Genomic DNA, 16,917 nt, shown 5'->3' on the forward strand with positions numbered 1-16,917 from the left:
AAACTATAGAGCTAGCTAAAGAACAATCATAATCCAATCAAACCCAAAAATCCTTTAATAATACTCTCATATTCAAATTCAAAAACAACAAAACAAGTAAGAAATTCCCCCCTAAAAAACTATCAAACACAATAAAACCCTAAAATCACCATTCTCTGAGTCTCCTCTCACTAGTTGGTTCAGCTTCATGAGCCCAAAGCTGTTTCATCATGGCAAAACATTTAGCATCATGGGCTTCATCATACCAAGGGTTTGCAGCTTCAGTTCCTTTCTTCAGAGAAGTTTTTCCTTTTCTATAACAATTTATAAACCTTCTCTTCATTCTCCATATCTTATTTATCAATTGCTGTTTATTAATTTCGACATGAATTGAATCTTGAACTATTTCAAGAAATTCAGTTATGTTATTACAAGAATCATAACCTTGTTTCTTGCAATCAATCATATAACTTAGAATTGCTATTTCATCTTCATTAGTAAATAATCTGTTGCATTTCTTCTCCTTCTTACCTTCTTCATCCTCTTCTTCTTCGTCGTCGTCGTCGTTGCTACCATCTTTCTTCTTCTTGTTGTTCTTCTTCTTAGTGGACTCGTCTTCTGAGGATTCATCAACTTGAAATGGGCGTTTTCCGGTGGAGGATGGGACGGTCGGAACTGGTTTTGACGGAGCTGTTTTCTTCAGAAACATCAGAAGCTTTTTGTTAGAACTAGGGTTAGGCTTAGAGGGTTTTGGTTTTGGAGTAGATTTTTCTACTTCTTCAGAATCATCAGAAGATGAAGATTGGGGAAGCTTTGGCGCCATTGGAGAGTTAGAAAAAAGCTAGGGTTTTGAAAGGGCGGAACATAATGAAGACCGTAGTAGGATATAACGTGGTCAGACTTCCGTAATTTTTTGAAGTGATGAGGGGTAACATAGTAGTTTAGTCTCTATGACCGTCTGGTTTCAAAAAATGTTAGAGGCGCCACCTACTCTCACAAACTTCCCCAAGAATTTAGGGATGCACTCAATCAACACTTTGGTTGACTATCATAGACTTCCTGACCATGTACATTTTCATTGACAATAGAGAATCTACGGGCTTTCATTGGTTCTCATTATCATTTCAATGACATCTCTGTTGATATTGGTTCTCATTAACTACCAGCACTATATACATCTTGGACTTTAAAGGTTGTATAAAGACCTTTAAGATCATTTTAGGAGCATGAAAGTTCATTTGTACCATTCAATGGCGGTTTGACAAATCATCGACCGAAGTCGAGCAGATCAAATCGCCAATCGACTTCGTTCGGTCCGACCCAGATCGGTTTGACTCGATTGAGTTCGGTTGGTCGGTCCGACCGAATTAAATTAACCAAATCAAACATAAAGAAAAAAGTAAATTCAAGAAGAATGGATACTAAAATTGAAAGTGAGATAGATTTTGGAAAATGTCATATTACTTTTGAAATATCAGAAAAAATACGACATTTCAAGTGATAATAATAATACTAATTATTATTATTATTTTTAATTATCGTTATTGGTATTAATTCATAAATTAATGTAGAACTGTAGAAGCCACCAAAATGTTAATGAAAGTCTCATTTTTTTTTGTTGACAAATTTGGCTCTCTTTTTACATTACAATCCACCAAAATGTCAAAGAAATTTTAAGTCTACCAAATTTCGTGGATTTGCGAATACCACTGACATTTCTGGACTTTCTAATATCTGTGATTGAATGTCACTAACAATTACGAATTTTAAAATGTCTGTGATTGAATGTCGTTGACAATCACGGACTTTAAAATATCCGTGATTGAATTTCGTGGACATTCACGAGGTCATCCAAAGTCATCATTGACTACCCCTCTTCGTGATTAGTTTCACTTATATTTTTTTTTTTGGGAAAGTTTCACTTATATTAGTACAATGATTCCAATTCTTGTGTTTATATATTGTGTTTATCCATTGAGAATTTAGAGATCAGTTTCACTTTTATTAGTACAATAACTATAATTTTCTACCTATTTCATGCATCTTAGGTAGTATATGAAAGGGTCCACGGGTTTAGGCCCAAAATAAAATTAAAAAAAGGATTAAGTTCCAATCTTCTTGGAAAAAAAGGATTTTAGTCATTTTCTCTTTTGGAAGAAACATCGTTGATATATAATGTGTTATGTATGACTATAATTTTCTACTTATTTCATGCATCTTAATTCTTAGGTAGTATATGAAAAGGTCCACGGGTTTTAGGCCCAAAATAAAATCCGAAAAAAGATTAAGGTCCAATCTTTTTAGAAAAATGAATTTTAGTCATTTTCTCTTTTGGAAGAAACATCGTCGATACATAATGTGTTATGTATGACACATAAAAAAAATGAAATAAAATATGAAACTTTAGCAATAAATAACACGTTATTTATGAAACGAAAAAAGAATCAGTAAACAGAAAAATACTGTAACTTTGACATCTAGACATACTTTAACTATACTAAATGTGTTTTGTTGTAGAAATATACGTAATTGATACTAAATAACATGCACATTGCGTAACAGATAGTAAGTTTGAAATCAACCGAAAAAATCTGAGAAAAAAAAGAAATAGAGTTTTGAGGATTGGTATTTAAAAGTGAGTTTTTTCTTATATAAAAAGTTATAATGGATATTACGATTGAATACAAATGATAGAGATCTATTTTTGCTATAGATATTGGTCAATTTGGACTAAATATCCATTATAATTATATTTCATTGGAAATGCAACTTATATTTCAAAAGAAAATTTCAAAATTCATTGGAAATGCAACTTATATTTCAAAAGATCGCGGATAAAGACTTAACCAAGAAATCTCTCAAGGCAAGTGCGACACCATTATGACTTCTGGCGAAAACAATCTTCCTACAATCCTTATCTCATACTAATCAACTTAAGATGCAGGAGAAAAATGGTACGCATTGTGCAGTTACAGAACAGATTTTGTGACCAACCAAATACTGTCTGTGTCTCTAAACGGGAATTTGTATTTTTTGTGTAAAATGTATGAGCAATATGCCCTTCTCTTCTTCACATGTATCAAACAAAAAAGAAGGAATTAAAAGAGTACCTATAACAAGATATAGAAGTACTCCTTTTCGATGAGAAACACGCTTTTACTTGTATAAAAGAGGAAGATTTTTATCACCCATCTCTTGTTACACATAGAGAATACATGTGATGCACGTGCGAAGACCCATTTGGTTATAACCCCAGAACCCGATCAAAGGAACTTTGACCAGAATCTTCGGAAGCTATTGTCCCGAAATGGCCTTTCGACTTGACCAAACTAGACAAACTTTAATAACACGTGCCTCTTTTGATATTTTCAAACCCAACAATTTACAATATGCTAACTAAATATTACCTGTAAAATCACATGAAATGTACTTTTGATAAATAGGTCTTCATCCAATCCAAACCATTCATCCCACATATCGCCGAAACATCGCCAGGGATGAAGCCACGTGCCAGTTACCTAACCTGTGTGCCTAAAATGCTTCAACTTACCAATAAGAAAGCTCCAGAAAAAGAAAATATTCTTCTTTTAGCTTTTCCTATCATGTAAAAATTCCAAAGGAATTTGTCCACTGCTTTTTCTAAAGGTTTCATCTCACATTATAAGAAGCATAAAGGTTCCCTATTTTCTTCAACTATACTCTAAATTCAATCAAGCTATTCTTCAGCACAAGCAATGTCTTGCCGGAAACAACTTGAAATTCGATCAGAAGATCGAATTCCTAAAAAATGGTATGTGTCGTTAAGGGAAGACACATTCGATAAGTTCATCTCTGGAGGTAATCCTACTGTTCAGAAAGTTTTTGGGATCGGCTCGTTGTTTAGTCCACTGTTATTTGGAAAATTCTTCGACCCATCTGATGCTTTTCCTCTATGGGAATTTGAATCAGAGATTTTGTTGTCAAGTCTTCGAGAATCTAATCAGAGCATGGTAGATTGGTTTGAAACAGATAAAGAATATGTAGTAAAAGCAGAACTACCAGGTATGTCTTTTCAACTTTCCTAACATCTATGATCATATTACTCAGTTCGATTGAGTTTTCAAGCTTATCGAATCGAACACCGAAATTCTAATCTAAAATCTAAACCAGGTCAGCCAAGTACCTGTTGTGTTCTGATCTTAAATCACAGTCCTGGTCGGGGTTAACTAGCTTACCCAGAGATGCATAACTGAACACTATCATTATGAACTATTAGTTGATTACCTGCAAAATGAAGAGAAGATGAAACTGAAACTGAAATAACAAAATTCAGAACCATGACCGGGATTTATGAATTATGAACGTTATTCTGAGTTTCTGACACTGAAATTTTCTCCAGCAGGAGTCGGGAAAAGTATTCAAGTAACTGTGGAAAACGGAAAGGTGGTAGAGATTACCGGACAGTGGAGGCAACGACAGGAAAATGATTTAAAGGATTGGAGAAGTGAAAATTGGTGGGAAATCGGATATGCGCGGAGGCTTGAGCTGCCGGAGAATGTAGATTGGAAGAAAATTGAAGCAAATATCCATGATGATGTCTTTTTAGAGATAAAAATTCCAAAAACTCCTATAGGAAACTCTGATAGTCCCCAAAGAAATAATGTGGCAGCAAAGGAATCAGAACCACTTCGACTTGATGTCAACAAACAAATAGCATGATAACATAATCATTAAAATGGAAAGGAATCGACTTGATCAACTCATATGGTAAAGAAAAAAAAGTTTGAAGAGAGAAATATAAGGTTTCACTTTAGTCCTCTTGACATCAACTTTCTGACAGAGGTCCTAAAATGTGTCCTAAACCTTACATAACCTTAATATAGAATACCCACAATATTTATTGTCTTGTATGATGAGTACTTAACTGTAAAACAATAATGCTGGGTTGAGACAACACTTGACATAGCATTATCATACCATTGTTTCAGGTTTTCGAAGCCGAAAGATAATTAAGCATCTTCATGAGTTGAAATGAATGGTAATATGTGATGTATCAACTAATGAGTAATGAAAAATCGTATCAACCTAGCATTATTGGGTTGTAAAATATGCAAAAAAGTCATAATACATATGTGCGAAATCAAGTCAAGATATTCATATGCATAGAAATTTATAGATGCTAAGTTTTAGTGAAGGTCTACTGATATTATTTTGAAGACATCAACAAAGAAACAAATGGCAAGCATATTATATTACTTTGTCATACATTTATGCACCTCCACTACAGAAACCAGGGTACGAATCTTACTATTTCCGAAGAGTACATATGTTCACATATTTGTCGCAATATCACAAATGAGAGCACTGATGAAGCTGATCATACATTCAACTAAATTCAGAAACAAACTCAGTCTACTTTTGGGTTACTGGTCATTCCGATTGAGTTCTTTTATCTACCAAAACTAACACATACATATAAGTCACAACATTGAAAAGCACAAAAGTACTATCATGACGAAACTCCAGTGACTTCCTTCTCATAATTAACATATCAGCTCTACAAGCAAGGGGAAGCTCAAGAAATTGGGATCATTCAAAATGACAGAAAGATATGCTCTATATTTTCATCTAATAAAAGGGATAAAGCTAAATGCAGATAGAAAGAACAGGAAAGTGACATGATATAGACCCAGAGAATAAACTCCTGAAATGGGCATCTACTATACTTAATGGTTACAGAATCCAACTATAAAAGAATTCTCGGGAGAAATTTTGTGTGCAAATCTTTATATCTAAAAAATTATAGAGCATCTTTATTTTTTGAAAAAGGTAATACGGCATCTAACAGTGGAAGACAGCTAGCACCATATGATCCATACCAAAGCACTTGTCAAAGTTTTCATTTTTACATGAAAACACATGGACATGGTTTCACAAATTTACCGCAAAGTTTAGATCAACCCATGCTTTATAAACTCCCCGTCTCGATACCATCAATATAGTCCTCCATTATGCTTACATGCATAATTTCACAAAAAGATCTTTAGTTAGCATGGGCTTGCCATAGAGGCCTAGAACCCCAAGCCACGGTTTCACAAATCTACAACAAAAGTTTAGATCAATCCATGCTTTATAAACTCCCCGCCTCAATACCATCAATATTGTCCTCGACTACGCCTACTAGCTTTAATTTCACAAAAAGATCTTTCGTTCGCATGGGCTTGCCTTAGAGGCCTAGCATCCCAAGCTTCTCCTTTTAAACAATCCAGTCGCCAAAGTTATCGGAAAAGAAATCTTCCTTATGTAAGATAAGGTGTTATCTTATAGTCCATGTCTAGAAGGCCTTCCTAAGCAATATGGAAATACTTAGATTTTCTAAACAATATGAGGACAAAAGATAGTCGAACCAATGAACAATTGCATTCAAGTCCCTATTACAACCTATTCGAATTGCTATTCAATTTCCATGATACATAGAGAATCTAGCATAAATCATTAATACCCAAAATCCCAAACTATTTGCCTTCATATAAATAACTCAAAAGTAAATTGAGATAACCCTATACCATGAAATGAAAGCTAAACAATTACTGGAGTTCATCAAACAAGCCAACACAAGATAATTATGTTTCTTCCTTTACTACATTTCCAAATAACAACAAGAAAATAAAACCATGAAACACTTGAACAGAAAGAAAATCCCCCTTTTTTCTTATCATATTAACTACTACAAATAACCAAAAAAGGGTTTTTTTTTTTTTCAATTGATCAGAAAACTACCCGAAATTGAGGAGCATTTGTGCCAGTGCCAGCAGGTAAGATTTCCCATCGACAAGGTTCGAGTTCTTCAGAAACTGTACAGTATCCAGCAAGAGTTACCTTATCAGAAGAAGTTGCAGCAGACCCAAATTCAAAAATACTAACTTCAGCTGGTCGAGGAACTTCCATGGCTCCGTTCATATCTGAAATTTCTGGCTTTTCTGCTGATTTTTGGGGTTTTGCTTCTGGAGTTTGTTTTGCTTTTGTAGGTGGAGCTTCTTTTCCTGATAACCAAGAGAAAATCCCCATGTTTAATTGTTTATTTTCCAAAGAGATTTTTAGGGTTTTGCAGAGAAAAAGTTACTCTTCTAATGGCTAAGAGCAAGTCCAACCCCAGCCGGGCTGAGGCCAATAATTCAAATTATTGGCCTCAGCCCCCCGCTCCAAGCCCAGCCGCTTGGAGCGGAGGCTGGGGCTCGGTGCCCTAACATTAGGGGCGACTGAACACCGACCCCAAGTGACAACGGTCACTTGGGGGGACAGATCTGGCCGTTGGTTTATCCAACGGCCAGATCTACCCTTTTTTTTAAAAAAAAAAAAAAATATTAAACAATTAAAAAATTAAAATAAACTTAAAAATCAAAATGCATTTTTGTAATTCTAATTAGTTTGAATTTTTTTTTCAAATTCTAGAAAAACTTAAATATTTTAGTAATTAAAATAAATCCCACCAAATGTTGGTCCCCGAATAAATTTTTTTCGAAAAATAGTTCAAACACGTATTTTATATATACATAAAATCACACACGTTTTTCGCACACCAACTAAAAGTGCACACACGTGTTTCCCACATGAACAAATTTTCGGCCTCAAGAGAGGCTGGGGTTGGAGCTGAATTTTAGAGGCTGAGCTGAGGCCAATAATTTTAGGTGAAAAAATGGTTTTTTCGGCCTAAGACAGGCTGGGGTTGGACTTGCTCTAATGATGCTAATAGTTTTGAGAAGAATCAGGAAGATAATACTCGGAGGCTGGATTTGGATGTTTTAACACCCACTTGTTAAGTGGGTGTACAATAGTATATTTTTATGGCAAGAGAAAGTCAATTTTTTTTGGGAAGTTTTATAAGGCCTCCCCAATTTTGTTAAAAGGCCTCCCCATGAACCATTTTACTTGCTAAATTATCACTGAGAGAAGGCCTTTTAACAAAAATGAGGGGGCCCTATAAAATCTCCCTTTTTTTTTTTCGAAAATCTACATAATAAACAGAAGCAAAAAGTAAAAAACGTTGACGGGGACAAACATCGTTTTTTAACAGAGGATATTGTCAAAAAACTCTTCCCAAAATTTAAAATATACTTTTTAAAAATAAAATAATTTATTTTAAGAAAAAATAATCGTGTCCTTCTTAAAAACAAAATAATTAATTTAAGAAAAAAAAAATTGCAATGGTTAAAAAAAGAAACTAAAATCTCTCACTCTCTCAATAAAATAACTAATTTTAGAAAAAACAAACAAAAGAAAATAAACAATTAGTAGAATACAAAAAAAATTAGGGTATTTAGAATATAGCAATAATAAATATGGAAAGTCGGGTGACATGTTTGGGGAAAGCGCCTAGAGCAATACGATGGACGCATATAGAAGCACTGGGTTAAAATTTTGTCACATTTGATTAATACAACTATTCGTGCCCTAGGGCACGGATTATACCTTAGTTGACTAGGAACCACAATAATTGATTAATTCAAACACTAATAAGAACGGGCATATAGTCCTATTAAACTATGACCTAGAGTCCAACAGTTTTATTTGTACTTTAATAACCCAAGTTCGATAAAATCATGGCGTCCACTTCTTCTGGAAATCGAACCTGAGACCAACAAGATTTTAGAATTTATGTCAACATTATCCACCACTTGGGCTACCAAAGGTTGACTAGAAATTCAAAGTTAACGGGTGGTTTTAAAGCCTTTGAGGGATACGCCACCAACAATTCTAAGGTATCGTCTTTAAAAATTACCATAAAGATTTCTAGTCGTCGTAATGGGGTATTAGAGCATCTCCAATGCAAAACTCAAAAAAAAAAATCTCTAAATCATCCAATGTGTCAAGTTTCAATTGAGATTCTCACTCTTAAAACATCACCAACGCAAAACTTAGAGCATCTCCAATGCAAATCTCAATCTTAGAAACTCGGAGTGCCACTTAGGACTTTTAGAGTTTTTATCTTAAAATTCACCTCCAATGCAAAACTCAATTCAAATCTCCAAGATGACGTGTCGAGGATGGAATGGAGATATCTCAAGAGGACACTCCATTTCTAGAGTGTCCTTTTGAGTCATCTCTAAGTGCCAACTCAATACTTTTATATATTTTAATGAAAAAAAATATGTCACATAACTAATTTTAGGAGTTTTAGAGTGTTGCATTGGAGAAGTCCTTCGAATAGAGGATCTCAATCTTAACAAATAGGAAAGAGAAAAATTAGATATTGACATTTGAATCTCGACACATAGGATTTTTAGAGTTTCTTTTGAGTTTTACATTGGAAAGGCTCTTAATCTTCGAAATTCAGAAAGCCCTACAAGATTTTCAGAGTTTTTCTTAAAAAATCACCTCCATTGCAAAACGCAACTAAGATCTCAAAGATGACGTGTCGAGGGTGGAATAGAGATGTCTCAAGAGGACACTCTAAGAGCATCTCCAATGCAAAACTCAAAAAAATCTCTATCCATCCTATGTGTCAAGTTCCATTTGAGATTCTCACTCCTAGGTGGCGTTAGTAGAGATCCTCAATTTTTTTTTCTCTAATGCAAAACTCTAAATTTATCTTATTTACTTATGTGGCATAGTTATTTTTGTAAATAAATAATTAGTTATTGTAGAAAATATAGAAGTCTCGATTTCTATTGGTTGAAAATCAAATATTGATGAGTTAGACAAATAGAGATATCTCAAGAGGACACTCTAGTAGAGTGTCCTCTTGAGATATCTCTATTCCACCCTCCACACGTCATCTTAGAGATCCAAATAGAGTGTTGCATTGGAGAGGATTTTTAAGAAAAAACTCTAAAAATTCTAAGTGGCACTAAGAGTTTCTAAGATTGAGTGTTGCATTGGAGATGCTCTAAAATGGAGTGTTTTCTAGAGATATCTCTAATTTCCAACCATTATTATTTAAATTTCAACCAACAAAAATCAAGTCTTCGTATATTTCCAAAATAACTAATTAATCATGTCACGTAAGTAAAACAAAAAATAGTTTTGAGTTTTGCATTGGAGGCATACACGAATTAAGGATCCCTATTTTGCCACCTGGGAGAATCTCAATTGAAACTCGACAAACAGGACGAATAAAGATTTTTTTTTTTTGAGTTTTGCATTGGAGATGCTCTTAGGTGGCGAAAATAGAAAACCTCGATTTTTTTTTTGTTTCTTCGATGCAAAAACTCTAAATTCATGTTAATTACTTATGTGGCCTAGTTATTTTTGTAAAAAAATTTTATTTATTTAGAGATTTTTTTTAATGTTTGAAGGTCGCCGGCCGGCGACCTCCGCCGGTGAAGACGATGAAATGGCGAGAAGATGAGGTAGCAGAGAAAGGTGATGAGATGGAGGAAAGAGAAGTGATGACTGGTTAACGCTGTTATAACGGTAACTCAAAAAAGGAGCCATCTGGGCATTTTTGACAAAGTAAGGGGCTAAGCAGGAAACTGGTCACAAAGTTGGGGGCTATTTGGGAAATAACACAAAATGAAATACCTATTGAAATCTACTAACTCATCACGAGCAAACTTCTAACGTGGACGACATGCTAAACAGATCTGAACTAGATCTTGTGCATTCGATGTGAACCAGATCCCATTTTCAAAACAAAAACCACAAACAAACAAATACAAACGCCTGATATTTGTTTAGCAAATCCATTAAAACTAACCGAAGTAAAAAAAGAAACATTGAAACACATTGGAATGAAACAACTGGAATCTGAATCCATTGAAAACAACATGATTCATATCATTCTAAAATTGCATCATATTGAAATTTATTGTTTTCTTCGATCAACTCGAGTTGGAGAAGACGATCTGGGATTGAAGACAAAAGTCCTATTTCAAACCCTAAATGACTATTAGCTCAGATGACAACCTAAATCGATAAAATATTTTCATATACTAAAATAGTTTATAAGAACAACAAGATCAAAGTTAAATCTTCAAATTCCAGAGAAAATACCGTTAAAACAATGATAAACATAAAAAATTGAAGAAGAAGAAGAATTTGAGAAAATAAAAGAAAAAAAAACCTTAAAATTTATGAGTTTCTTATGAGAGAAAGTGAGTTTTAATAAGTAATGACAAGTCTAATGTGGGCGGGAGTTCCTCGGTTATTTGGGGACCCACCCCATTTAATGCTTAAAAAATAATTAATCATTAATATTTTTTTTAAAGTGTAATTTTTGTAAAATGTAATTTTTTTAATAGGATTTCACTGATTGAAAAGTCAAATATATAACTCCCCCAAAACATATAATTGAAATACAGAAAGAACAAGTAAATAATTTCATGGTTGAAAATTGAAACACAAATTTCACACACGTACACCACACATGTACATAATTTGAATTCGGGATCCTTGTTAGGAATCGAATATTGAAGTTATAAAAAATAAGGGGCTCCCAAAATTCAGGAGCTTACAAAATTAGAAGCCGAACCCCTACATTAAACTTGTCCTAAAGATATTCTGGTTGGGGTGAACATCGGTTGGATAACCGACTTTTTCGGCCAATCCAAAGTCCAAACCGAAGGGTTAGGTTTTTCAAATCTAAATTCGTTCATGGTTTGGTTCGGTTGCCGATCCGAACTATACATGAACGGTTTGGATCGGTTGGATAACCGAACCACCTGTGATATTTTACCATATATAAAATTTCGCACTTTCGACTTAAAAACGTGGAACTAACTTAACTATTGAATTAAGCTACAACTCTCCACGCCATTTACTTCTGTTACACATGCATTAAGCTACGATATTAACAAACATGATGGAACTAAGAGGGTGTTTGATTTTTGCACTTATTAAGTGATTTTCACTTAATAAGTGCGGGCCTGCAATTTTAGGCCATTTGTTTTTTCACTTAATAAGTGAATATCACTTGTAAGTGGGGTCAAAGTAAGTGCAAAAAAGTAAGCTCCAACTTGGAGCTTATTTTTTTGCACTTACTTTCTAAGTGCTAAAAAAGACATTTCTATCCCTACCGAATATAATAATTACCAATGTAATTATAACTAAAAAAAAAATCTTAAACAATTGATAAGTAAAAAATCTTTTTATGACTTTATCAATGACCATTTTCCTTCTTCACTCATCCTTCACCTAAGCTTTTCTCTTAAATTTTTTTCACATCTCTTCCTTCATTAATCACGGAACCACCCAAACTCCATAATGCAACGTAAGTTCTTTCTCCTTCATAATTTTTAATTACTTGAGGTTAATATTTTGCAACATAAAACATTCATAAATCGTAATTATCTTGTATCCAAACTCGCGAGCATAATGAATTAGTATGAAATGATAATATGTAAATACTTTAAGGTCAAAATAGACAATTTCTCATTTTTATGACATTTAGAATTAATATAAAAACAAAAATCAAGCACTTAGAAGTGATAGAAAACAAACGTCATATCACTTACAAGTGATATCACATACTAAGTGATTATCCCTTAGTAAGTAGTGCTAAAAAATCAAACACTCTCTAACTTAACTATTAAATCTCAACCGTTCATCATTCCTATCATTTATATTTATATATATAATACACAAAAATAACAATAAATGGTTTGGTTCGGTTATCCGTCAACCAAATCCATAAACCGATCCAAACCACTCGGTTTTGCCATTTTAACATCTGGACCAATCCGGAATACTATTGGATCGGTATCCAAACCGTTGAAATCTGTTTGGATCGGATTGGATTGGTCGGTTTGGATACTAAATGAACACCCCTATATTCTGGGGACAAAAGAATTAGAATACGACACAATTGGTAATTAATCGTATTATTTTAGAACTTTATGTATTACCACTACCTTATTTATACCCTAATAATCCCAATTCAAATAATAATCCCAATTCAAATAACCAAAGATTCCACTTTCTCTGAGATTTGAACCTGAGACCTCCAGGGATTTCTGGAGTTCATGTCAACACCTTGGAACCACTTGGGCTACCAACTGTTGACCTATTTGGGTTATTATTAATAGAGCAATATATTGATCCAAACAACATTATATAGACCCGTACACAGCAATTGTAACAGGCTAACAGCACACAAGAAAGGCGCTATACTTCTTCCCCTATCTCCCAGCTCAACGAGGGTTTTCTTCTTTTCTGGATTTCAGGGGCGACAACAAGCTAACCAAATCTCGTGTTTTTTCGCCTCTCAGTCTCTCCGGCGCACCCAATTCTTCCAATCCCTTGCCCTAAAACGAAGAAGGTCCTTTTCTTTCCCTTCCTTTGATTCTCTATTTTCATCTTTAACATTGTATTTTAGCTCTTACTTTTAGTTAAATTTTCTCTTGCCGATTTCGGTTCATCAATTTCTTTTATATTCTTGGATTCATTAGGTTTTCAATCTTGAAGAACTGATATAGTTTAGTTCTTTCTTCTTGAATGTTTGTATTGATTCTTGGAAACTTCAAAACCCTAATTATTCAATATCAAGTTGATTTAAAGACCAAAGACCTTATCTTTTTGATTTTTTAAGGTCAATTTGTTGTTAACTAGTTCAGTTTTCTCATACTTGGTATCTTCTTTATATGTGTTTATAGTAGTGGAAAGACATTTTCAATATGGCGCGGAAAGGATTAATGGAGCAGGATCTAGCTAAACTGGATGTTACGAAATTGCATCCGCTCTCACCGGAAGTTATTTCTCGTCAAGCCACAATAAATATTGGTAAATTTATTAGTGCCCTATTGATTTTTTTTTTCTTTATGTGTTTGTAGAGTGCCTAAAGGTTGATTAACTTACTAATTTCGGATTATGGTGTTGGATCTTAACGAGTTCTTGATATAATTATCAGGTACTATTGGTCACGTCGCTCATGGAAAATCTACTGTTGTTAAAGCAATATCAGGTGTCCAGGTAAATTCCTTTGTTTTCGTGTGCTTGTTTGGTTTTTGTGAGTTAGAGAGTGTATTTTTATCAATCCTGTTATTAAATTAGACTGATTAAGTGAGCTAATGGTAGAATAAGGAAATTAAAGTTCTGGATGAACCGGTGAAAGATAATGATCAGTTCTATAGTCGTATTAAGCATATGAGAAATACCTAAAACATCTTAGTTACAAGGTTGTGTTTGTCTCAGTTCAAGATTAATCAAAGGGTAGAATTAAGATCTTTACTTAGAGTCTTAGATATAGATTCCTTAATGTCAACCTTCTGATGTTCGGATAACTCATTTACGAGATATCCTGAAGTCATGAATTCATGATTTTGAGTCCGAGTTGTAATAAGTATCACCAAGGATGTGATACTGTCATACTAGAGTAATGAAATCGTGGAGCTACTTATGCCCAACTTTTCGTGCTACTCGTTGTTATCCGACTACTGCCAATCAAACAAATAATCTGCATATCTAAATTTCTCTCCACTGTTATTTTGTGTAAAGACTGTGCGGTTCAAAAATGAGTTGGAGCGTAACATCACCATTAAGCTTGGATACGCAAACGCAAAAATATACAAGTGTGAAGAAGAGCGATGCCCTCGGCCTTCGTGCTACAAGTATGGTTTTTTCACAATACCAAAGATTCTTGTCTTTTTCATTTTTATTCACATTTTTTATCATATTGGTTAAAATGATCTCTGCAGGGCCTATGGCAGTGGAAAAGAAGACAGTCCACTTTGTGATGTCCCCGGATTTGAAAATGCAAGAATGAAGCTATTGAGACACGTGTCTTTCGTTGATTGTCCAGTAAGTTTCTATGCGCATTAGATATTAAAGTCTAGTAAAGTGCTATTGTCATTTTCATTGATTCAGTTTTGGTTATTGTATAACTAATTCGGTAAGTTTAGGCTTTTGAGATCAGGGACCATCTAGATTCTTATACGTTAAAGTAACCCTTGTAGTGGTAATCCGAAATGTTACTTGTTATTTTATTCAATAATGTTTTCATTTTACTTCCGCAGGAGTAAATTTTTAATAATTGAATGTAAAACCTTATGTAAGTCATGATCTCTATATTTGCAGTCTCAAATAATTTCCAACCTGATGAGTTACATGTTTTTCTCTTTCACAGGGACATGATATTCTTATGGCTACTATGCTTAATGGAGCAGCAATCATGGATGGGGCGTTACTTTTGATAGCTGCGAACGAGACTTGTCCACAGCCTCAGACTTCTGAGCATCTAGCTGCAGTTGAAATTATGCGGCTCCAACATATAATCATTCTTCAGAATAAAGTTGATCTTATTCAAGAAAATGTAGCTATCAACCAGCACGAAGCTATTCAGGAGTTTATTAAGGTCAGTTTTTCAGAGATAAAATATGAGCTATCTGACACTCTTCTCAAATTCTGCCCAATAAATTAATTTTTCTTAACGGATTTTTCTTCTTGCAGAAAACAGTTGCTGATAATGCACCAATAGTACCCATTTCTGCACAGTTGAAATACAATATTGATGTGGTGTGTGAATATATTGTGAAAAAGATACCAATCCCAGAGAGGAACTTCATTTCACCACCAAATATGATTGTAATCCGATCTTTCGACGTTAATAAGCCTGGTTCAGAGGTTGATGAAATAAAGGGTGGTGTTGCTGGTGGAAGTATACTCAGGGTATGTTGTTTATCCTTGATTTTTTCCAAAAATTGAGAGACCTAAATGTTATTAAGTAGATTTTTGGATATCCTACTAATGAGAAACCACTATAGAGTATCGTGCCATGCAGTTGTTTGACATATATGTAGCGAGGATAAAACCTAAATTTACCTTCTAAGTTCTAAACTTGATTTTCGTCGATTAATGAAAATGTATGTTTTTGTGTTACTCAGGGTGTTCTGAAAGTTAATCAATTCATTGAGGTCAGGCCTGGAATTGTTGTAAAAGATGAAACTGGAAACATCAAGTGTACTCCAATATACTCAAGGATCGTGTCACTATACGCTGAGCAAAATGAGCTGCAATTTGCTGTACCTGGGGGTCTTATTGGTGTTGGTACCACCATGGATCCCACTTTGACAAGGGCGGATAGACTGGTAGGCCAAGTTCTTGGGGAGGTTGGCTCACTTCCTGATGTTTTTGTTGAACTTGAGGTAAACAGATTCATGTGCAAATATTACTTGAATGATTTGTTATTATCCGTAAAGTTGCATTTGTCATTTGGGTCATAGTCTATAGTTAATATAGCAAAATGGAAAATGATATGGTTTTTTGCTCTTTTACAGGTGAACTTTTTCCTTCTTCGACGACTTCTAGGAGTCCGAACAAAGGGTACAGAAAGGCAAGGAAAAGTGTCAAAGCTGACAAAGGCTGAGATCTTGATGTTGAATATCGGTTCTATGTCCACAGGAGCTCGAGTTATTGCTGTTAAGAACGATCTTGCTAAACTTCAACTCACTTCACCTGTTTGCACTAGCAAAGGAGAGAAGATTGCCCTTAGCCGGCGAGTTGAAAAGCATTGGCGTCTCATTGGGTGGGGACAGATTCAAGCAGGTACCACCCTCGAAGTTCCACCTTGCCCTATTTGAGTAGAACTTGCATAGAGCAAAAACCAGAAAGAGAAAAAAGAAAAAACAGTACTTGTATCAGAAACAGAATTTGAGAAGATGTGGGAAGGGAGGGAATTGGTAGGAACAATTTTTGTTAGATGGAGAAGAAAACATGGATGCATGATTCTTATTTCGTTGTTTGCTTCTTTATTAAATCTCATCAGATTGAAATCATTGAATGATGTTTTGGGTTTCCTGAGTTCGAGAATTTCGATATTTGACATTCTTATGCTTGTTAATCGACTTATTCTATACATGTGGTACATGGATTTTGTTGGTGACTTTCTCTTCCAATTTCACATTCGATTTGTCAGTTCCATTTTTCGGGTTTGATCATCCAATTTATACAGTATGCCTGGCGACTATATATCATCATTTGCATACACATATGCAGAGCAAATATATCATCTCATCTAAAATGTAAGGA

General features: G+C 34.4%; 3 protein-coding genes across 4 annotated transcripts; 2 read left to right on the top strand and 1 right to left on the bottom strand.

The window, feature by feature from the left end:
* The first annotated feature begins 3,544 nt into the window (after positions 1 to 3,544).
* On the top strand, positions 3,545 to 5,111 carry LOC147555771 (HSP20-like chaperones superfamily protein). Of its 2 annotated transcripts, none has more exons than XM_086663436.1 (2): positions 3,545 to 4,020; positions 4,361 to 5,111. In XM_086663436.1, the coding sequence occupies exons 1-2, from the start codon at positions 3,714 to 3,716 to the stop codon at positions 4,675 to 4,677; spliced, it is 624 nt and encodes a 207-aa protein (XP_086519562.1). In that variant the 5' UTR covers positions 3,545 to 3,713; the 3' UTR covers positions 4,678 to 5,111. The 2 variants fall into 2 exon arrangements, with proteins under 2 accessions (XP_086519562.1, XP_086519561.1); XM_086663435.1 differs by having other exon boundaries at positions 3,595 to 4,020; positions 4,358 to 5,111.
* Positions 5,112 to 6,521: 1,410 nt separating this feature from the next.
* Positions 6,522 to 7,090, bottom strand: LOC147555772 (allyl alcohol dehydrogenase-like protein). The gene has a single exon (XM_086663437.1). The coding sequence runs from the start codon at positions 7,024 to 7,026 to the stop codon at positions 6,727 to 6,729; it is 300 nt and encodes a 99-aa protein (XP_086519563.1). The 5' UTR covers positions 7,027 to 7,090; the 3' UTR covers positions 6,522 to 6,726.
* A 5,910-nt stretch (positions 7,091 to 13,000) lies between these two features.
* LOC147555773 (eukaryotic translation initiation factor 2 subunit gamma-like) lies at positions 13,001 to 16,771 on the top strand. The gene is made up of 9 exons (XM_086663438.1): positions 13,001 to 13,213; positions 13,548 to 13,674; positions 13,802 to 13,863; positions 14,389 to 14,501; positions 14,589 to 14,691; positions 15,017 to 15,244; positions 15,340 to 15,558; positions 15,774 to 16,034; positions 16,167 to 16,771. Exons 2-9 carry the CDS (start codon positions 13,569 to 13,571, stop codon positions 16,467 to 16,469), a joined length of 1,395 nt encoding a protein of 464 aa, XP_086519564.1. The 5' UTR covers positions 13,001 to 13,213; positions 13,548 to 13,568; the 3' UTR covers positions 16,470 to 16,771.
* The last annotated feature ends 146 nt before the right edge of the window (positions 16,772 to 16,917 follow it).

The sequence above is a fragment of the Eschscholzia californica genome, unplaced genomic scaffold, assembly GCF_041429995.1.
Source record: "Eschscholzia californica isolate CP2 unplaced genomic scaffold, dmEscCali1.0.p SCAF_2, whole genome shotgun sequence".
Lineage (NCBI taxonomy): Eukaryota > Viridiplantae > Streptophyta > Magnoliopsida > Ranunculales > Papaveraceae > Eschscholzia > Eschscholzia californica.

Bases quoted from the DNA above. Each gene is read 5' to 3' on its own strand.
- LOC147555771 (XM_086663435.1), top strand. From the start codon at position 3,714: ATGTCTTGCCGGAAACAACTTGAAATTCGATCAGAAGATCGAATTCCT. The intron at 4,021-4,357 runs GTATGTCTTTTC...AATTTTCTCCAG, and splicing joins AGTAAAAGCAGAACTACCAG to CAGGAGTCGGGAAAAGTATT.
- LOC147555772 (XM_086663437.1), bottom strand. From the start codon at position 7,026: ATGGGGATTTTCTCTTGGTTATCAGGAAAAGAAGCTCCACCTACAAAA.
- LOC147555773 (XM_086663438.1), top strand. From the start codon at position 13,569: ATGGCGCGGAAAGGATTAATGGAGCAGGATCTAGCTAAACTGGATGTT. The intron at 15,245-15,339 runs GTCAGTTTTTCA...TTCTTCTTGCAG, and splicing joins CTATTCAGGAGTTTATTAAG to AAAACAGTTGCTGATAATGC. The intron at 16,035-16,166 runs GTAAACAGATTC...GCTCTTTTACAG, and splicing joins ATGTTTTTGTTGAACTTGAG to GTGAACTTTTTCCTTCTTCG.